Consider the following 17,971-nt stretch of genomic DNA (forward strand, 5'->3'; position numbering starts at 1 on the left):
AATACTTCAATTTAATTTCCAGAAATTCTTTAGTTAAAATTTCCACTGAGAGTGAAAGAACTCAGGTTACTATCACAGTTGAATTTCCTTCCTTATTAAACTAATTCACTTCAAAAAGGCGCTTTCATCCTCTCAAAACTTTTAAAAATTCACTTGCAGGATACCATAACTAAAACCAGTAGAGGTCGCTATTACATAACTTTTACACGTGTTTTGAATAAATGAGTATTCAACTAGTATATAAAAACTAGATGAAATTAAACATCATCCCTAATTATAAATCTGAATTAAAAGTTTTAATTATTTGCTAGTAAAATGGAAAATAAAAAAAGTGTGATGCCCTGTGATGTCCTTGGTGGTGAGAAGGGTGGAGAACACAATGATTCTTGGAAATCTTAAGAGCAAATGTATAAATTGAGGGGTGTAATCCATTCAATTTTAATAAATCTTATCTTCATCTATGTCCAAGGCTAAATCAGCTTCCAAATAAAGTTATTTTAATTCTAATTAATCAAATTAGAAGCATGTTGAAATAAATTATAGTAGTTAAAAATGGGGTTTACAAACGTTTTCAACTGTCTGGTTGAAAAGCTATTTGCCAGGACACCAGCCTCATACAGTAAAAGGCAATACAAAGGTCCAAATATGGAGAAGGCATCGCAGGTAAAAAAGGAGAAAAGGGAAGGGGTAAAGGGAGAGAAGGGAACATCCAAAACAAGAATTCTTTTCTTTTTTCCAAGTTTATTTTACAGACTTGCTAATCCAAAAATGACAAGATATTCAGGACTAACTTACGTGGTTTTCAGTTAAAATGTTTATAGTGATGGGTTTAACCCATGATTAACTAAGTGTAACCATGGTACAAACCTAATAATGCTATGACCCTGTGGCTTTCCAACACTTTTTAAAATCCCAACTCATAGTAAGAATAAATTTTCAACACATTTTTACATTATACCCTAAAATACTGCACACATAGTCAAATGAAGCAAAGTTTCCTAAAACAAACCTGTCCTTATTATATGTAGCACACTGGCATTTTCTATTCTGTTTTTTATTTATATATTTACTTATTTTGAGACAGAGTCTTGCTCTGTTGCCCAGGCTGGAGTGCAGTGGTGCAATCTCAGCTCACTGAAACCACCACTCCCAGGTTCAAGTGATTCTCCCGCCTCAGCCTCCCAAGTAGCTGGGATTACAGGCGTGTGCTACCATGCCCAGTTAATTTTTGTATTTTTAGTAGAGATGGGTTTCCCCATGTTGGCCAGGCTGGTCTTGAACTCCTGACCTCAGGTGATCCGCCCACCTAAGCCTCCCAAAGTGCTAGGATTATAGGTGTGAGCCACTGTGCCCGGCCTGTTTCATTTTTTAAAATGAGGTTGGGCAATGCACTAAAGTAATTTTATGACTCCAGGCCATGACCTGGAGTCTAAAAACACTGGTGCACAGTGTAGATATAAAAGCAGTAGAAAAAAGTAAAAATAAAAAAAAAAAGCAATAGAAAAGGATAGAAGTTGAACTCAACCTGACAATTAATTCTAAATAGATTTACATGTCTTTGAAAAAAAAAATCACCAGTGGTGGAATTACAGAGACTAACTGTAGGAAGCAGTTGAGGTAGAAGAAAAAACAGAACAGCAACCCCCGTCCATTATCAATTACGTCTACCTCATTCCAGGTTTATTGTTTTGAGGAAGTAAAGAAGAGGAAAGAAAATCTCAAATGATTTTTAAAAAGGCAAAGTGGTAATAATGAAGCACAGCACATTTTAAACTTACTTACAAGGGTATTAATGAAATCCAATTACCAAATATATACTTAGGAGATAATGCCAAGGGTCAAAATGCATGGGGAAAAATTCATAGGGTTTTTTTTTTTTAAAAAAAAAAGGTGTTTCGAATGTGGAGAGGCCAAACCGAAGGAATTACTTTATTTCTTGTAGTGGCAAATTTATAATTTTATAGCAAAATAAAATTTCTTTCACAAATATTTTATATTTCTTTACTTTTTATTTATTTTGAGGGGGAACAGGGTCTTGCTCTATCACCCAGGCTGGAGTGCAATGATGCAATCATAGCTCACTGGAGCCTCAAACTCCTGGGCTTAAGTGATCCCCCCTGCCTCCGCCTCCCAAGTAGCTGGGACTATATGTATGTGCCCCCATGTCCAGCTAATTTTTTTATTTTTAGTAGAAATGAGATCTTGCTATGTTGCCCAGGCTACTTTGGAACGCCTGAGCTCAAAGTGATCCTTCTCCCTTGGCCTCCCAAAGTGCTGGGATTACACACATGAGCCACTGCACTCAGGCCTTCATGTATTTTTAAAAAGAAGGCCAAGGAGGACTGATCAATGAAAGATTCATGAATTAGAATACTATTACTCTCCTAATTTCAAGATTAATAATTTTATTTGTATTAAATGAGAAACTCTATCTTTATTAATATCTAGTACCTCTGGGAAACATTAATGAGATACAGAGCTAAGTTTGAGATTCACCTCTATTATTAGCAGAACGCTGTTTTTTCCTTTACATAAAAAATAGGTTTAAAAAGATAATCTTGACCAAATCCAATACAAATATTCTAGGTCCTATATAAATTCCTACATATGTACTTCAGTTAAAAAAAATTCAGATCCCCATATACTTTTTTATGTGTGGGAGAAATTTGTTTTTGTTTAGAAAGGTAGAAAATATGGATAAATTATTTGGGGAATCTAAATGTTAATGGAAAGCTTATTACAAATTATAGGGACTTGGCTGGGTGTGGTGGCTCATGCCTGTAATCCCAGCACTTTGGGAGGCTGAGGTGGGCGGACTGCTTGAGGTCAGGAGTTCAAGACCAGCCTGGCCAATATGGTGAAAACCTGTCTTTACTAAAAATACAAAAATTAGCCAGGCATGGTGGTGCACGCTTGTAGTCCCAGCTACTCAGGAGGCTGAGGCACGATAATCGCTTGAACCTGGGAGACAGAAGTTGCAGTGAGCTGAGATCATACCACTGCACTCCAGCCTGGGTGACACAGTGAGTCTCTGTCTCACAAAAAAAAAAAAAGAAAAGAAAGAAAGAAATTACAAGGACTCTTTAGGATTCCAAGGGAAAAAAGCTAAAGAAAAAAAATGAATGGAAAAAGAAATCAGACATTTGACATTTTACGATGAAGGGCTAATGACAAGAAAAAGTCTAAGATAAAGGAGTTAAAAAAAAAAAAAAAAAAGCCTGAGATGAATGAGGAAAAGAAAAATGTATCAGTGTCCTAAGAAACCAAAGCTGGTTAAATATAGGTACGTATACACCAGAAAGGGAAGGCATAACAAAGGAAATCAGTCTAGTCAAGTAAAGAACAAGTACAATTATGAAAGGACAAGACCTAAGAAATTAGAGAATATACTTTACTAGGGTCATAACACAGGAAAAAATACTAGCTTTTGCCTCTATTTTTTCAAAGTTTAAATACACAAAATTATACTTATTATAAAAGAGGGAAAAATAAACCAGATTGGAGCAATTTTTATACTATCTTTTAACATTTGAATTAATTGGAATCAACAGAGCCAAATAATATATACCCTTCTTCTGCATTCCCAAAGCATTAAAATATATATAATACAGTGGGCCTTCCATATCCATGGTTCTGCATCTGTGGATTCAACCAACCGCAGATCAAAAATATTTTTAAAAAATTTTAAAAATACAAAATTTAAAATACAATGTAATAACTATTCACATATAATTCAATTTTTTTTTTTTTAAGAGTTAGAGTTTCACTCTGTCACCCAGACTGAAGTGCACTGGCACGATCATAGCTTACTGTAGCCTTGAACTCTTGGGCTCAAGTGATCCTCCCACCTCAGCCTCCTGAGTAGGTGGGAGTACAGGCGCAAGCCACTACACTTGGCAACATTTACTTTGTATTAGGTATTGTATAAGTATTCTAGAGATGATTTAAAGCATATGGGAGGGTGTACATTAGTTATATGCAAATACTATGCCATTTAATATAAGGGACTTGAGCATCCATGGATTTTGGTATCTTCAGGCAGCAGCCTGCAACCAATCCCCCACAGAAACTGAGGCACGACTCTACTCCCTTATTCATCTGCAACACTGCCTGACAGTAAATACTAATATATTGGCAGTACAGATTAGTGATTACTGGCTACATCAATAAAACAAAATTCCACTCATTTGGACTATGATACAATTTGTGATAATCTGTAGTACAATTTACCAAAACTTTTTAATTACCATCAGCAAAATATGTATGCACAATCCATCTGTTTTCAAGCACTTTTGAAGCACCTATTTTCCTAAAACTATAGGGCAACTAAAAATCACTCTTAGACATATCCCCTAGGAGCTACCAAATTAAGTAGTAATTGCTACCGTACTTTGAATTATGCTTATACTTTAAAGCAAAGTGTATTTTTTAAACATTTTTTTTTCAAACTTCTTTTTTTTTCCTTTTAGACAGAGTCTCACTCTGTCAGGAGTGCAATGGCACGATCACAGCTTACTGCAGTATCAACCTCCTGGGCTCAGGCAATCCTCCCACCCCAACCTCTCAGGTGGCTGGGATCACAGGCATGTACCCTCATAGCCAGCTAATTTTTTGTATGTTTAGTAGAGACAGGGTTTTGCCACATTGCCCAGGCTGGTCCTGAACTCTTGGGCTCAGGCAATCTGCCCACGTTGGCCTCCCAAAGTGCTGGGATTAAAGGTGTGAACCTGTAATTTCACCAAATTACCAGCCAAATTTATTTATTCCTTACATTGACTGTACATGTATATCATGTACAACATGATGATGCTTGGAAGTACATATACACTGTGGAATGGCTAAATCTAGCTAATTAACAAATGCATTACCTCACATAGTTATTTTTGTGGTGAGAACAATCAATATCCACTCTTAGCATTTTCAAGAATACAATATACCATCATTAACTATAGTCACCATGCTGTACAATAGGATCTCTTGAACTTATTCCTCCTAACTGTAAATATGCATTCTTTGAATGAATCTTCCCCAATTCCTTTTCTCTCCAATCAATACAGCCTCTGAGAACCATTACGAAGTGTATTCTTTAGAAAGATTTTTAAATGTGTATATTCTGCTAATTCAGATTGATCTATTTTTAAAATACATTTTTTTCTTTTTCTTTTTTTTTTTTGAGATGGATCTTGCTCTGTCACCCAGGCTGGAGTACAATGGTGCAATCTTGGCTCACTGCAACTTCTGCCTCCCACAATGGTGCAATCCTGGCTCACTGCAACTTCTGCCTCCCAGGTTCAAGCAGTTCTCCTGCCTCAGCCTCTTGAGGAGTTGGGATTACAGGTGCCTGCCACCACGCCCAGCTAATTTTTTGTATTTTTTTTTTCTTTTAGTAGAGATGGGTTTTCACCATGTTGGCCAGGCTGTTCTCAAACTCCCAACCTTAGGTTATCTGCCTGCTTCGGCCTTCCAAAGTGCTGGGATTACAGGTGTGGGCCACTATGCCCAGCCTCTAAATACATTTTTCTTATGTGACCCTCAAAACCTAAGAAAAATATTTTATGACTCATCACAAAACATACTTAGGGCTTGCTAAATTTAGGAACCTTGTTATTTTAATAGAAAGTTTTGTAAGTGTATTAAAGAAATACTGAATCCTAGTGAATGAGGAAAATGGAAAATTATTTCCTGATAAAAGAATATAAGACACCATTTGCTATGGTCCAAATGTTTGTGCCCCTCCCAAATTCATGTTGAAACCTAAACCCCACTGTGGTGGTATTAAGAGGTATTAACATCACTCTTCCATTCTCATGTAAAGTCCTGCTACCATTCTGTCCAACTTTATGGTTTACATTAGGGACACACAAAATACCCTGGCCTCTTAATTCCATAAACACCTCATCTTGGGGACCTTCACCCCTGGTCTAGCCACATCCTGCTTTGTAACTATGTTACTTAATGAAGTCTTACGTTCAAACAACTCTTTCTCTCATCTCAATCTATTCTATTTATCTCTTTCAGATGTCCTAATATTATCAGTTCTCTGACCTTACTGAGAACTCTAGTACCCTGTTCTCTCCATGTTTTTCCATTATATGTGCCCTCTCCTACCTGGTATTAGAATGCATGCTCAAAAAGCTAGACTTTCTGGTTAAAAGTCTTGGCTTCACTACTTAATAACTATGACCTTGGGCAGGTTATTCAACCTCTCTGTGCTTCAGTTTCCACATTCATTCATTCAACTTATATTTCTGAGTGTCTTCTCTGTGCCAGATATTGTTCTCGGTGCTGGTGATTCAACAGTGAACAAGTAAAAAAAAAAAAAAAAAAAAAAAAAAAAATCCCTGGAGCTTACATTCTAGTAGGGAAAAAACCAATACCATCTTGATGGGATTATTACAAGGTTTAAATGAAATACAAAGCATGAAAGTATTCAGACTAGTGCATAATACTATATAGCAAACCAATCAGCTATTATCACATTTCACTTTTTTCCTTATCCAATTTTGATTCAGTGATGCTCTTCTCAGCAGTTTCTCATTGGATGTGCCTGTCTATCAATTCCTCAGCGTCAGGGGAGCAGCACAAGGCCTGAGGTTGCTAGAGATTACTTCCTACCAAATCACTGTGTGCCATAAAAACATTACATTCTATGTGTGTTGTGTCCTGAAAAGGTTGCAAAGCACTGCTATTACCAGTTTTTACAATTCCCTTGCCCTACTGTTCTGCTGCTATACATCCATGAGGAAACACCATTCAGTCCAACTATCTTTTTTTTGTGCTCACACTTGAGTGCTGCAAAAGCAAAGTCACAGAAACTCAAAGATTTGAACTACTGTACACTTGAAGTCATTAAAGTCAAATGGTCCTTCATCATTGCCAGAGAACTCTTTCTATTTCTAGCTGTATCTCCCATTTTCTACAGCTGGTACTTCAAACCTTTTTCTTCTCTCCAACTTTCGACTCCTTCTGAACTCAGTTTAGATATATCTTCTTCTTGGAAGCTATCCCAAACCCCAAAGCCTCTATCAGTTGCCCCTTTCATGGTTTCCCATATACTCTTTACTCATAGATCACATTATGTTACTGACTACATATCTATCTGTATCTCCATTAAATCATAAGCCCTAAAAAGACAGGGGCCATATCATCTTTTTAAGAGATTACAGAACCTTCTTCCTAGGTGTTTAGATGATTCCCTCTCTCTCAATTGCTAGGAAATAATTCACTTACGACTTAAAATGCATGTAACAACTGAAGATCAAAACATTAATAGAAATGTTTTTGGAATGTTAGCTGGCTTTAATAAAAGAAATGCTTGGACATATGCCACTCCTAAAAGTATGGGTATATCATTCTATCATCAAGAAATTGTTCGGTTTAGCTTACAAACAAAAAATGAATAGTTTAACAGCTGGAATATATACAAACTATCATACATGCAATACAGGCTGATTATCCCTAATCCAAAAATCCAAAATCTGAAACTTTTAGCTTCTTTTTTTTTTTTTTTTTGAGACAGGGTTCCACTCTTTCATTCAGGGCTTACTGGAGCTTCCATCTCCTGGGCTCAAGTGATCCTTGTGTCTCAGCCTCCTGAGTAGCTGGGACTACAGACTGGCACATGCCACCATGCCTAGCTAATTAAAAACAAATTTTTTTTTAGAGATGGGGGTCTCACTTTGTTTCCCAGGCTGGTCTCAAACTCCTGGGCTCAAGTGATCCTTCCGCTTTGGCCTCCCAAAGTGCTCGGATTACAGGCTTGAGCCACCACATCAGGCCAAAATTCAAAACTTCTAGACGCTGACATGATGCTCACTGGAACACTTCAGAGTTTGGGTTTTTGGATTTGGGATGCTCAGCCAGTAAGTATACAGCAAATATTCCAAAAATCAAAAAAAAAAAAAAAAACAAAAAAAAACCTCAAAATCTAAAACACTTCTGTTCCCAAGCATTCTGGATAAGGGATACTCAACCTGTAAAGAGTAAAATCCAGGCTGCATTTTCTTATATACCATATATATATATGGAGCAAATTCTTTCCCCCTTCACTGACATTACAGCCAACACACAAATTACATATAAAGTAAATACAAGACAACATTTGTCATACCTCTACATCTGAAGCACTTCGGGGCTGAGCTTGGCATAGCATATTTAATAATTGCAAAATTAATTCTTCAACATACTGAAGAGCATCATCATTAGACTCGAGAGTAGGATGAACTTGCCCCTGGACCTATAAACAAAAAGCAAAGTAATTAAAATGTGGGTTCCATATCATTAAACAAATTTTTAAAACTTTAAAAAATGTGGGTTTGTGGCCGGGCACGGTGGCTCATGCCTGTAATCCCAGCACTCTGGGAGACTGAGGCGGACAGATCACCTGAGGTCAGGAGTTTGGGACCAGCCTGGCCAACATGGTGAACCTCCATCTCCACTAAAAATACAAAAACTACCCAGGTATGGTGGCGTGCGCCTGTAATCCCAGCTATCCAAGAGGCTGAAGCAGGAGAATTGCTGGAACCCAGGAGGCAGAGGCTGCAGTGAGCCAAGATCGTGCCACTGCACTCCAGCCTGGGCGATAGAGCAAGACTGTGTCTAAAAAAAAAAAAAAAAAAAAAAAGGGGGGTTTGTACTTAAAAATGTGGTCTGGCTTGCAAGCACATATTTGAATGATACTGACCTAGAAGTCAGGAGTTCTCAACCCTTTTTCCCAGTCACAAAGTTATATGTTCCTGGAGATCCAGTTTACCTAACTAAATAATTTCAGCATGTTTTTTCTCATACTGTGGTTACAATACATTGCAGAAATGGGGAAAGGGAGAGGCCGAGGTGATGATAAAAGATACAGTTTATATGATTTTTGCCAGGAACCAGTTAGAACATTTATTCAACATTCTGCTTGGGCAAAACTGAACTCCTATGGGCCTCTGACTGTTGTTTAATTTTACCATTCCTAATAAATGATAAAATCCAGGAAGAGCATGTCTCATCAAGTTCACCGGTGTATCTATGGCAGCAAGGACTATGCAGGGCATGTATATTACAAGCTTGAAAAATTTAAATAATATTTGTGAACACAAAGTCACCCTATATCAAAGGACACAAAATTTGTGACTGTCTATACTTTAGGAATATTGGTGGGCTAATAATCTTTACCTTCTTTCTTCTCAATCATTTCTTTAATTTTTTTTTTTTAATTAAAAGTTTTACTTAAGAGTCCACACTGGAAAGCAGCCTTGACCATTTCTTCAGTTGAATCTCAGGCCAGTGGCCTCTGTAAAGCTTGCATGTTAATAAACAGCATGATAGTCTTTACTTGCATCCCTTTGTTCCTTACTAAATAAATGGCAAGAAAAGACAGTACCAGGAGAGAAACACTAACATGTTCCAAAACATGCTCAACTCTCCAACAAGTGGGTAGGGCACTTACTGGATAAAAGTGCACAGTACTCACTGGCTCAGAGCACACAATATGGCCTGTCCTACTACACTTCAATAACTGAGAGGGTGTGACAGCCTCAGTGTACAGGGAAAATTTTATAAACAGTGTACTAGACTGGGAGTGGTGGCTAATGCCTGTAATCCTAACACTTTGAGGCTGACCAATGAGGAACAGTTAAGGCCAGGAGTTCAGGACCAGCCTAGGCAACACAGGGAAAACCTGTCTCTACCAAAAAAAAAAAAAAAAAAAAAAAAAGCCCAGTAGGCTGGCACATGCCTGTAGTAGTCCCCACCTACTCCAGAGGCTGAGGTGGAAGGATCGCTTAAATCCAGGATGCCAGGGCTGCAGTGAGCTATGATTACACCACTGTACTCCAGCCTGGCCAACAGAGGGAGACCCTGTCTCAAAACAACAATAAAAGATAATATCCTATATAATAATTCTTAAAAAGTACATATATGGCCGGGCACAGTGGCTCAAGCCTGTAATCCCAGCACTTTGGGAGGCCAAGATGGGTGGATCACGAGGTCAGGAGATCGAGACCATTCTGGCTAACACGGTGAAACCCCGTCTCTACTAAAAAACACAAAAAAATAGCCGGGCGAGGTGGCGGGCGCCTGTAGTCCCAGCTACTCCAGAGGCTGAGGCAGGAGAATGGCACAAACCCGGGAGGCGGAGCTTGCAGTGAGCTGAGATCCGGCCACTGCACTCCAGCCTGGGCGACAGCGCCAGACTCCGTCTCAAAAAAAAAAAAAAAAAAAAAGTACATATATGTATACATATATATGTATGCATTCATACACATTTTAAAGGCAAACAGCATTGTAACAATCCAGAACTGCATTAAGAGGTACTACATAGATTACAAGCTTTAAAACAAAATTTATTTATTTATTATTTTTTTGAGACAGGGTCTCACCCTGCCACCCAGGCTGGAGTGCAGTGGTGTGATCTCAGCTCACTGCAATCTCCACCTCCTGGGTTCAAGCAATTCTCCTGTCTCTGCCTCCCTAGTAGCTGGGATTACAGGGACCTGCCACCACGCCCGGCCAATTTCTGTATTTTTAGTGGAGACGGGGTTTCACCACGTTGGCTAGACTGGTCTCAAACTCCCGACCTTAGGTAATCCACCTGCCTTGGCCTTCCAAAGTGCTAGGATTACAGGCATGAGACCTTGTGTCTGGCCTAAAACAAATTTTTCTTAACAATTTAATTTTACAGGTGAAGAAACCCAGAAGGCTTAAATCATTTGCCCAAGAAGTTCTGATCATATTGAGTACAACAATTAGCAATTTGATTATAATTTATCTGTTTACAAGTATCTCCACCCTGTTAGGTGACTGGATGGTTGCACAGTTAAAATAATAGAGAGTGTGTACTAGAACCCAGAATTCATAATTCTGAGTTCTGTGCTCTCCATTCACCATACCACCACACTCTGATTAATGTGTGTAGGTATCAAACCATATAAACTTATTCCTCTTCAATACTTAGCATGACCTTTAAAAAAAAAAAAACCTGGAACTTGCAAAAGTTTTCTTTTTGTACACCAATTTGCATGCCCCCAATGGCTTAAACTGTCTTTTCAGATAACCTTTATCTTAATGACCAACATCTTCATTTGGCAGTGAATGCTAACACCACATGGTGGGCTATTTCTATCTGGTTCTCTCAGTCAAGTTCCTTTCATTTCTGAAAACTCTTTCCTTAGTACTAGGACATACTCTATTCAATTTCTTCCCTACTTTCTTATTCCTTTTCCATGTCCTTGTAGAGTTCCATATCTTCCTCCATTCCTCCACCCCTTCTACTCTTGATTGTTCACTCCCTTCTCTTCTGCCCCCTAAATAACCTCATTTACTTCCACGTTTAACAGTCACCTGTATGGATAACCCCAAATCTATCCCTAGTCCTGATTTCTCTCCTCAGTTTTAGACCCAAACTTCAAATTACCTGTGAGATAGTTCCACCTATTCTACCAAAATCTTAAATTTAACATGAAAAAAAGAACAACTTAAGTTTTTTAGAAAAACACAATATAGACTGCTCCTGATTTCACTTAGATGTAGTCCTGGAAAATGTAGCTATAATTGGGGGGTTACATTCCAGTTCAAAGCCCCAGCATCACATAAACTATAGCTACAGATTTATAAAGCCACAGACTTAGAGTTAAAAGGGACTTTAGAAGTCATTTAACTAAGTCCCTCTATTTACTGTATTTATTTATTTGAGACAGAGTCTTGCTGTCGCCCAGACTGGAGTGCAGTGGTGCGACCTTGGCTCACTGCAACCTCCACCTCCCGGGTTCAAGCAATTCTCCTGCCTCAGCCTCCCAAATAGCTAGGATTACAGGTGCCTGCCACCACGCTGGGCTAATTTTTTTTTAGTATTTTTAGTAGAGACAGGGTTTTACCATGTTGGCCAGGCTGGTCTCGAACCCCTGACCTCAAGTGATCTGCCCACTTTGACCTCCCAAAGTGCTGGGATTACAGGCGTGAGCCACTGCACCCAGACAGTCCCTTTATTTAGACGATGAGAAAGAAAAAGGAGACACCCACAATCCAGTCACTAACTGTAAATACTGAACCCAGGCCTCTTGGCTCTTTCCACTAAACCCTTGACTGTTGAACCTGGAGGAATCTGCAGAGTACCCTAGTAGACCCATAAGTGTAGGGAGTGGATGCCCATGGACCATATCTACTTACATAGTGGGCTTCCATATAAAACTTGGCTTGAAGTATGTTGTCATACTATCTAATACACATCTATCTCACGTCATAAATGCAAATACAGTCCTATAAATCTTTTTAATTTGAAAAGGGAAAATCATCATTGGTTACACAAAGGACCGCAATGTTTATAAGTTATATAAAATATTAAAAATCTGACATAAATCTCAAATGTTAGAGAAGATAATAAATGTTAAAAGGAAAATATTTCTTTAATAATTCTAATTACCTTTTAAAAATATCAAAGGCCTTTGAAGAAAGGGTCTAGACATCCCGAAACATGTTTTAGAAAGTATTCAAGAAAGTATGATTAAGTTTTTTTGTAAAGTTCATTGTTTTTCAAAGAAGCCCTTGTATATAATTCTTCACTAATATAGCTCCATTTCCAGCTGCTCTTCAATTTACACTTTATGCTGATGCAATCTGAACTATTTGCAGTTTGCTAAAACATGGCATGCAGTTTCACTCACACTGTTCCCCATGCCTGTCATTCATTTTCTTAACTTTTTTTATCTGCCTATTTGGCTTTTTTTTTTTTTTTCAATTTTTTTTCCTTGTCCTCTTCTTCTAAGCTATTTGAATTTCAAAACCCAGATTACACCCCATTTAGGAAGACTTCCTTGTTTCTTATCTTTAAGGCAGAATTAATCTCATTCATTTAACTGATTTGTTGAATCTATTAAATACCAGACTCTTTGTTAGGTGCTGGATATACAGATATGAATCAAACATAATCCCTGCTCATATGGTCCTTATACTCTTCCCTGGGTTAATCCCTGTACTATGTACCACATTTCTGTTATTGGGTTTATCATGTTGACTTATAATTACATGTTCTCTTGTCTATTTCCTCTTTTGGACAGTGATGTTCCAACTGGGCAGGGCTTTATATACTTATAATTTTCTCCTTTTCACTCTAAACCCCTGACGATTCAGGGGATACTCAAGGCTTCTGTGTTATAGAGGTGAGGGGAATAAAATATTTCTTTCTTGGAATTAAAACTGAAAAGGTGTGATGGTAAGACTAGAGAGTCTGGTTGTGTTTGGCTGATTTCAGGAGCATAAGCCTTTAAAGCAGAAACCATTCACCATACAAAAACAGTTAGAACTAAAACAGATGTTAATTATATAGAGTTGTATATAGCCACAACGGTGAAAATGCAATGGTTAAAAACAACAATGTGATATTGCTTATAATTCTAGCACATATAATTCAAATGTTGATTAAGTTTGGCACTTTGTATAAGCAAAGCTTTGGAAATTCATATTCAGTTTTATTTATTGGTGGTTACTAATATCCAAAGAAGAACTATTAAATAAATCAAACAAATCATCAGTTGGCTTAAACAGAAAATAAGGCATGATGCCAACCGCACTTCTTAGCTTCTGGACATTAACCTTTCTCACATCTTAAAATCGTCAAATGGGAATCACAAAACTCATCCATGTATTTAAGAGATCGATAAACTGTTTTACCCCCTTGAAAACAAAAATAAAACTTAAAAACTCTAACTGAAAAACAAAGGCAATGATCCATACTTAAAAGGCAAGCAGAGTACCAACTCCTAAAAATACACAGGCTGTTCTTTATTCTTTCAAGAAGATGCTGTTAGGATATTTCTTTAGACAGCAAACAGAAGTAGTATTTTATTTCACATATAGGCAGAATAAAAACACTTCTATTCCATGAGATAGTGTTACAGCCAAAGTGCTCCATTTCATCATAAATGGTACTTAGACACATTTAATAGATCAAATGATCCAAGTTCTTCAACTCTGTATAGAATAGGTTACCCTGTCAAATCTTACGGCAGTCTTCAGAGGCCATGTACAGCTGATTCTGAGTTGCATGTGTTTATGAGCAATTATAAATAAGCACTTCAAACTGGGTTTAAACTATGTGGGTTTTCCCAGTTTTGCCATTTAATGGCAAAACATCAATTACTTTTGCACCAACCTAATAGTTTTCAAAAAACATTACATTTTATACTTATGTTTACTGACAGAAAATTTCATATACTTCTTTAACTGTATTTTCTTAAAGTAATTTAAATATTACTAAATAATTAACAACAGCCTGAATAAGAATTTTATAGTAATTGTTCTTTTAAGGAGTAATCACTATATTCAATTAAAGATGAAAACTCTGGAATTATAAACTTTCCTTAAGGACTACTCGATTCTATCTGGACAGTTCATTTTGTCTCTAGTAAGTTCCAGCAGATTCTGAAGTAACTTTGTTGGCTGTTATTGCCAGGTTTTATGGAATCTGAAAAGGCAAAGGGATTTAGGTATATATCAATTCCTAGTTGTTTGATAAGTAAGTCCTTCAAGTGTATTCAGGAACACCTTGGGTAAACTGCCAGAAAATATTATGTTGAATTCTGATGAATCTTTCATATCGCTTGCTAGTTAATGGCTCTCTGGAGAACTGGGAAAGATTCTAAATTATGTTCTGTCATGTCTTGAGCTCAGATCTGCTACTTTTATTTATACACATAAAGACAGAATTTGAGATAAAACTGGTATTCTCAAAGCTAAATAATAAAGATTGGAATCATCAAAATCTCTTTCTTAGTGTTACAATTCTTTAGTCAATGTTTGATGCTTTAGGTACTTATTTGTCCTCACTCTGAGGTTAAAAACCAAGGCAAAAATCTTCCATCAAGAAATAAAATTTAAGACCAGCTTGGGCTGGGAGCGGTGGCTTACACCTGTTATCCCAGCACTTTGGGAGGCTGAGGTGGGTGGATCACCTGAGGTCAGGAGTTTGAGACCAGCCTGAGCAACATGATGAAACCCTGTGTGTACTAAAAACACAAAAATTAGCCAGATGTGGTGGTGCCCACCTATAATCCCAGCTACTGGGGAGGCTGAGGCAGGAGAATCACTTGAACCCAAGAGGTGGAGGCTGCAGTGAGCCAAGATCGTGCCACTGCACTCCAGTCTGGATGAGAGTGAGAGTGAGACTGCATCTCAGGGAAAAAAAAAAAAAAAAACCAGACCAGCCTGGCCAACATGGTGAAACCCCATCTCTAACAAAAATACAAAAATTAGCCGGGCGTGGTGGGGCACACCTGTAGTCCCAACTGAGGCAGGAGAATTGCTTGAACCCAGGAGGCAGAGGTTGCAGTGAGCAGAGACAGTGCCACTGCACTCTAGCCTGGGCGACAGAGTGAGACCATCTCGGCGGGGGGAAGAAAAATTAAATTTAAAAAGACAAAAATCAAACAAGTCAGAGCACTTACATCTTTCCCATAAACAAACTAAAAATATTTTCTCTGGCTGGGTGCGGTGGCTTATGCCTGTAATCCCAGCACTTTGGGAGGTCGAGGCAGGCGATCAACTGAGGTCAGGAGTTCAAGACTAGCCTGACCAACATGGAGAAACCCCATCTGTACGAAAAATACAAAATTATTTTTTATTACAGGCACGGGCGTAGTGGCACGTGCCTGTAATCCCAGGTACTTGGGAGGCTAAGACAGGAGATTCGCTTGAACCTGGGAGGTGGAGGTTGCGGTGAGCCAAGATCGCGCCATTGCACCCCAGCCTGGGCAAAAAGAGCAAAACTCTCTCTCAAAAAAAAAAAAAAAAAAAAAATTTGTCAGGCATGGTGGCACATGCCTGTAGTCCCAGCTACTCGGGAAGCTGAGGCATGAGAATCACTTGAAACTGGGAGGCAGAGGTTGCAGTGAGCCAATGCACTGTGCCACTGCACTCCAGCCTGGGCGACAGAGCAAAACTCCGTCTCAGAAAAAAAAAAGGCATAGAGACCAAGAACAAAATGATGTGTTGGGGCAACTAGGTTGGACCATGGACCAAAGAGTACATGTAGGGAGACTGGAAGGCCCAGGTTGCATATCATGCTAAAGAGTTAGGAAGTGATCAGGGTAGCAGAAAATAATTGTAAGGTTTTAAATGAGACATGGACATAATTGGACTGTTTGCTGAAGTCAAAAATGTCAGTATGAAGGATGGGTTAAAAGAGATGAGGCTGAAGGAAACAAAACTAGTTGGAATGATGCCACCAGCTCTGTAAGAAGAAAGAATGAAGACCTGGACCGAGGCAGAAACAGTGGGAGGTGGGAAAGAAGGGCCTGTTAAGGTAAAAGGAGGTAGGCTGGGATAACTATTTTTTTGGGTGGTGGGGGCATCAACAAGAGAGAACCACCAACTTAGGATAGGAAATACTAGAAGACAATATTTTCCAGGAAAGATAAGAAATTCAAGTCTGACATGAGTTTAAGGTTCCTGTATTACATCTAGGGAAACAAACCTGAAATTCTTTTATCAAGTGGCTCCTACATTTTTTTCAACCTTTTTTTCTCCTTTAAAAGAAGGAAAGAAATAAAGAAAAGCAACAGTTAATAAATAAAAAGCAAACTTGAGAGTCAGGTGTGGTGGTTGACGCCTGTAATCCCATCCACTTGGGAGGCTGAAGCGGGAGGATTACCTGAGTCTAGGAGTCCGAGACCAGCCTGGACAAAACAGAGAGACTCCCTCTCAAAATATTATAATAAATGTTTAAAATTAAAAAAATTAAAAACAAAGTTGATACTTTGAAAAGTACTAATAGAAAAATTGCTAAAAGATCAAGAAAAAAAGAGAAGGCACAAATATTACTGTATTATACACAAGAAGGAGGGGCATGACTACAAATATAGCAGTTTAAAAAGAGAAAATTATGAGAAACTTCAAGAAAAGCTTTAAACATTTAGGTAAAGTGAACAAATTCCTAAAAATTGTAAATTATCAAAACTGACTCAAAAAGAAATAAAACATTTCTAATAGTTTTCTAATCATTAAAGAAATTGTATCAAAGGTTTAAAATCTTCCCACAAAGAAGGTAATTTTATCTTTCCAGAAATAGACAATTCCAACCTCATACAATGTGTGCTGTGTACAACTGACACTAAACCAAACCAACATTATCTAGGAAAGAATAACTGCTCATGGACATAGATGAAAAAAAATCATAAACAAAAGTAGCAAACTGGGCCGGGTGTGATGGCTCATGCCTGTAATTCCACCACTTTAGGAGGCTGAGGCTTGAGCTCAAGAGTTCGAGACCAGTCTGGGTAACAAAGCAAAAACCCATCACTACCAAAAACACAAAAATTAGCCAGGCGTGGTAGCACACACCTGTGGTCCTAGCTACTGGGGAGGCTGAGGTGGGAGAATTGCTTGAGCCCAGGAGGCGGAGGCTGCAGTAAGCCAAGATCACACCACTGCACTCCAGCCTGGGTGACAGAGTGAGACCTTACCTTAAAAAAAAAAAAAAAAAAAAAAAAGAGTAGCAAACCAAATTTAGATATGTTTAGAAAAGATAGTACACCATGACTGACTTGGGCTTATTTCAGGAACTGAGACTGGTTCAACAAAAGTAAATCTTTTGTGATTCCTGCAATAACAAAATAAAGGGGAAAAATGACAATAGACACAGAAAAGGTAACAATTCATGGTTCCTAACAAATATACAAGCAAAAACTTAGGTCCTAGAAATAGAAGAACATTTCCTAAACTTGATAAAGGATATAAGCAAAAAGCCTGCAACAAAAATCATAATCAAGAGTGTAATACTAAAAGAACTACCTTTAAAACCAGGGACAAGACAAGGATATCTACTATCACAATGTCTACTCAACATTGTCTGTAGGTCCTAGCCAATAAGACAAAAAAGATTGGAAAGGAAGGAATATAACTGTTATTATTTGCAGGTAATATAATTATTCTAATTGAAAACCCAAAAGAATCTATAGAAAAATTACAAGAGTTAATAAGTGAGTTTAGTAAAATT

At 38.0% G+C, this 17,971-nt stretch overlaps 1 protein-coding gene across 2 annotated transcripts in view; it reads right to left on the reverse strand.

Annotated features, from left to right (window-relative positions):
- The window catches only part of SOS1 (SOS Ras/Rac guanine nucleotide exchange factor 1), a 146,875-nt gene that overhangs the window by 79,782 nt on the left and 49,122 nt on the right, over positions 1-17,971 (reverse strand). For both annotated transcript variants that reach the window (XM_025354085.1, XM_025354086.1), the window contains exon 2: positions 8,111-8,236. In XM_025354085.1, coding sequence (XP_025209870.1) covers positions 8,111-8,236 — 126 coding nt within the window. The remainder of the gene's footprint in view (positions 1-8,110; positions 8,237-17,971) is intronic.

Source organism: Theropithecus gelada, chromosome 13 (genome assembly GCF_003255815.1).
Source record: "Theropithecus gelada isolate Dixy chromosome 13, Tgel_1.0, whole genome shotgun sequence".
Classification (NCBI taxonomy): domain Eukaryota; kingdom Metazoa; phylum Chordata; class Mammalia; order Primates; family Cercopithecidae; genus Theropithecus; species Theropithecus gelada.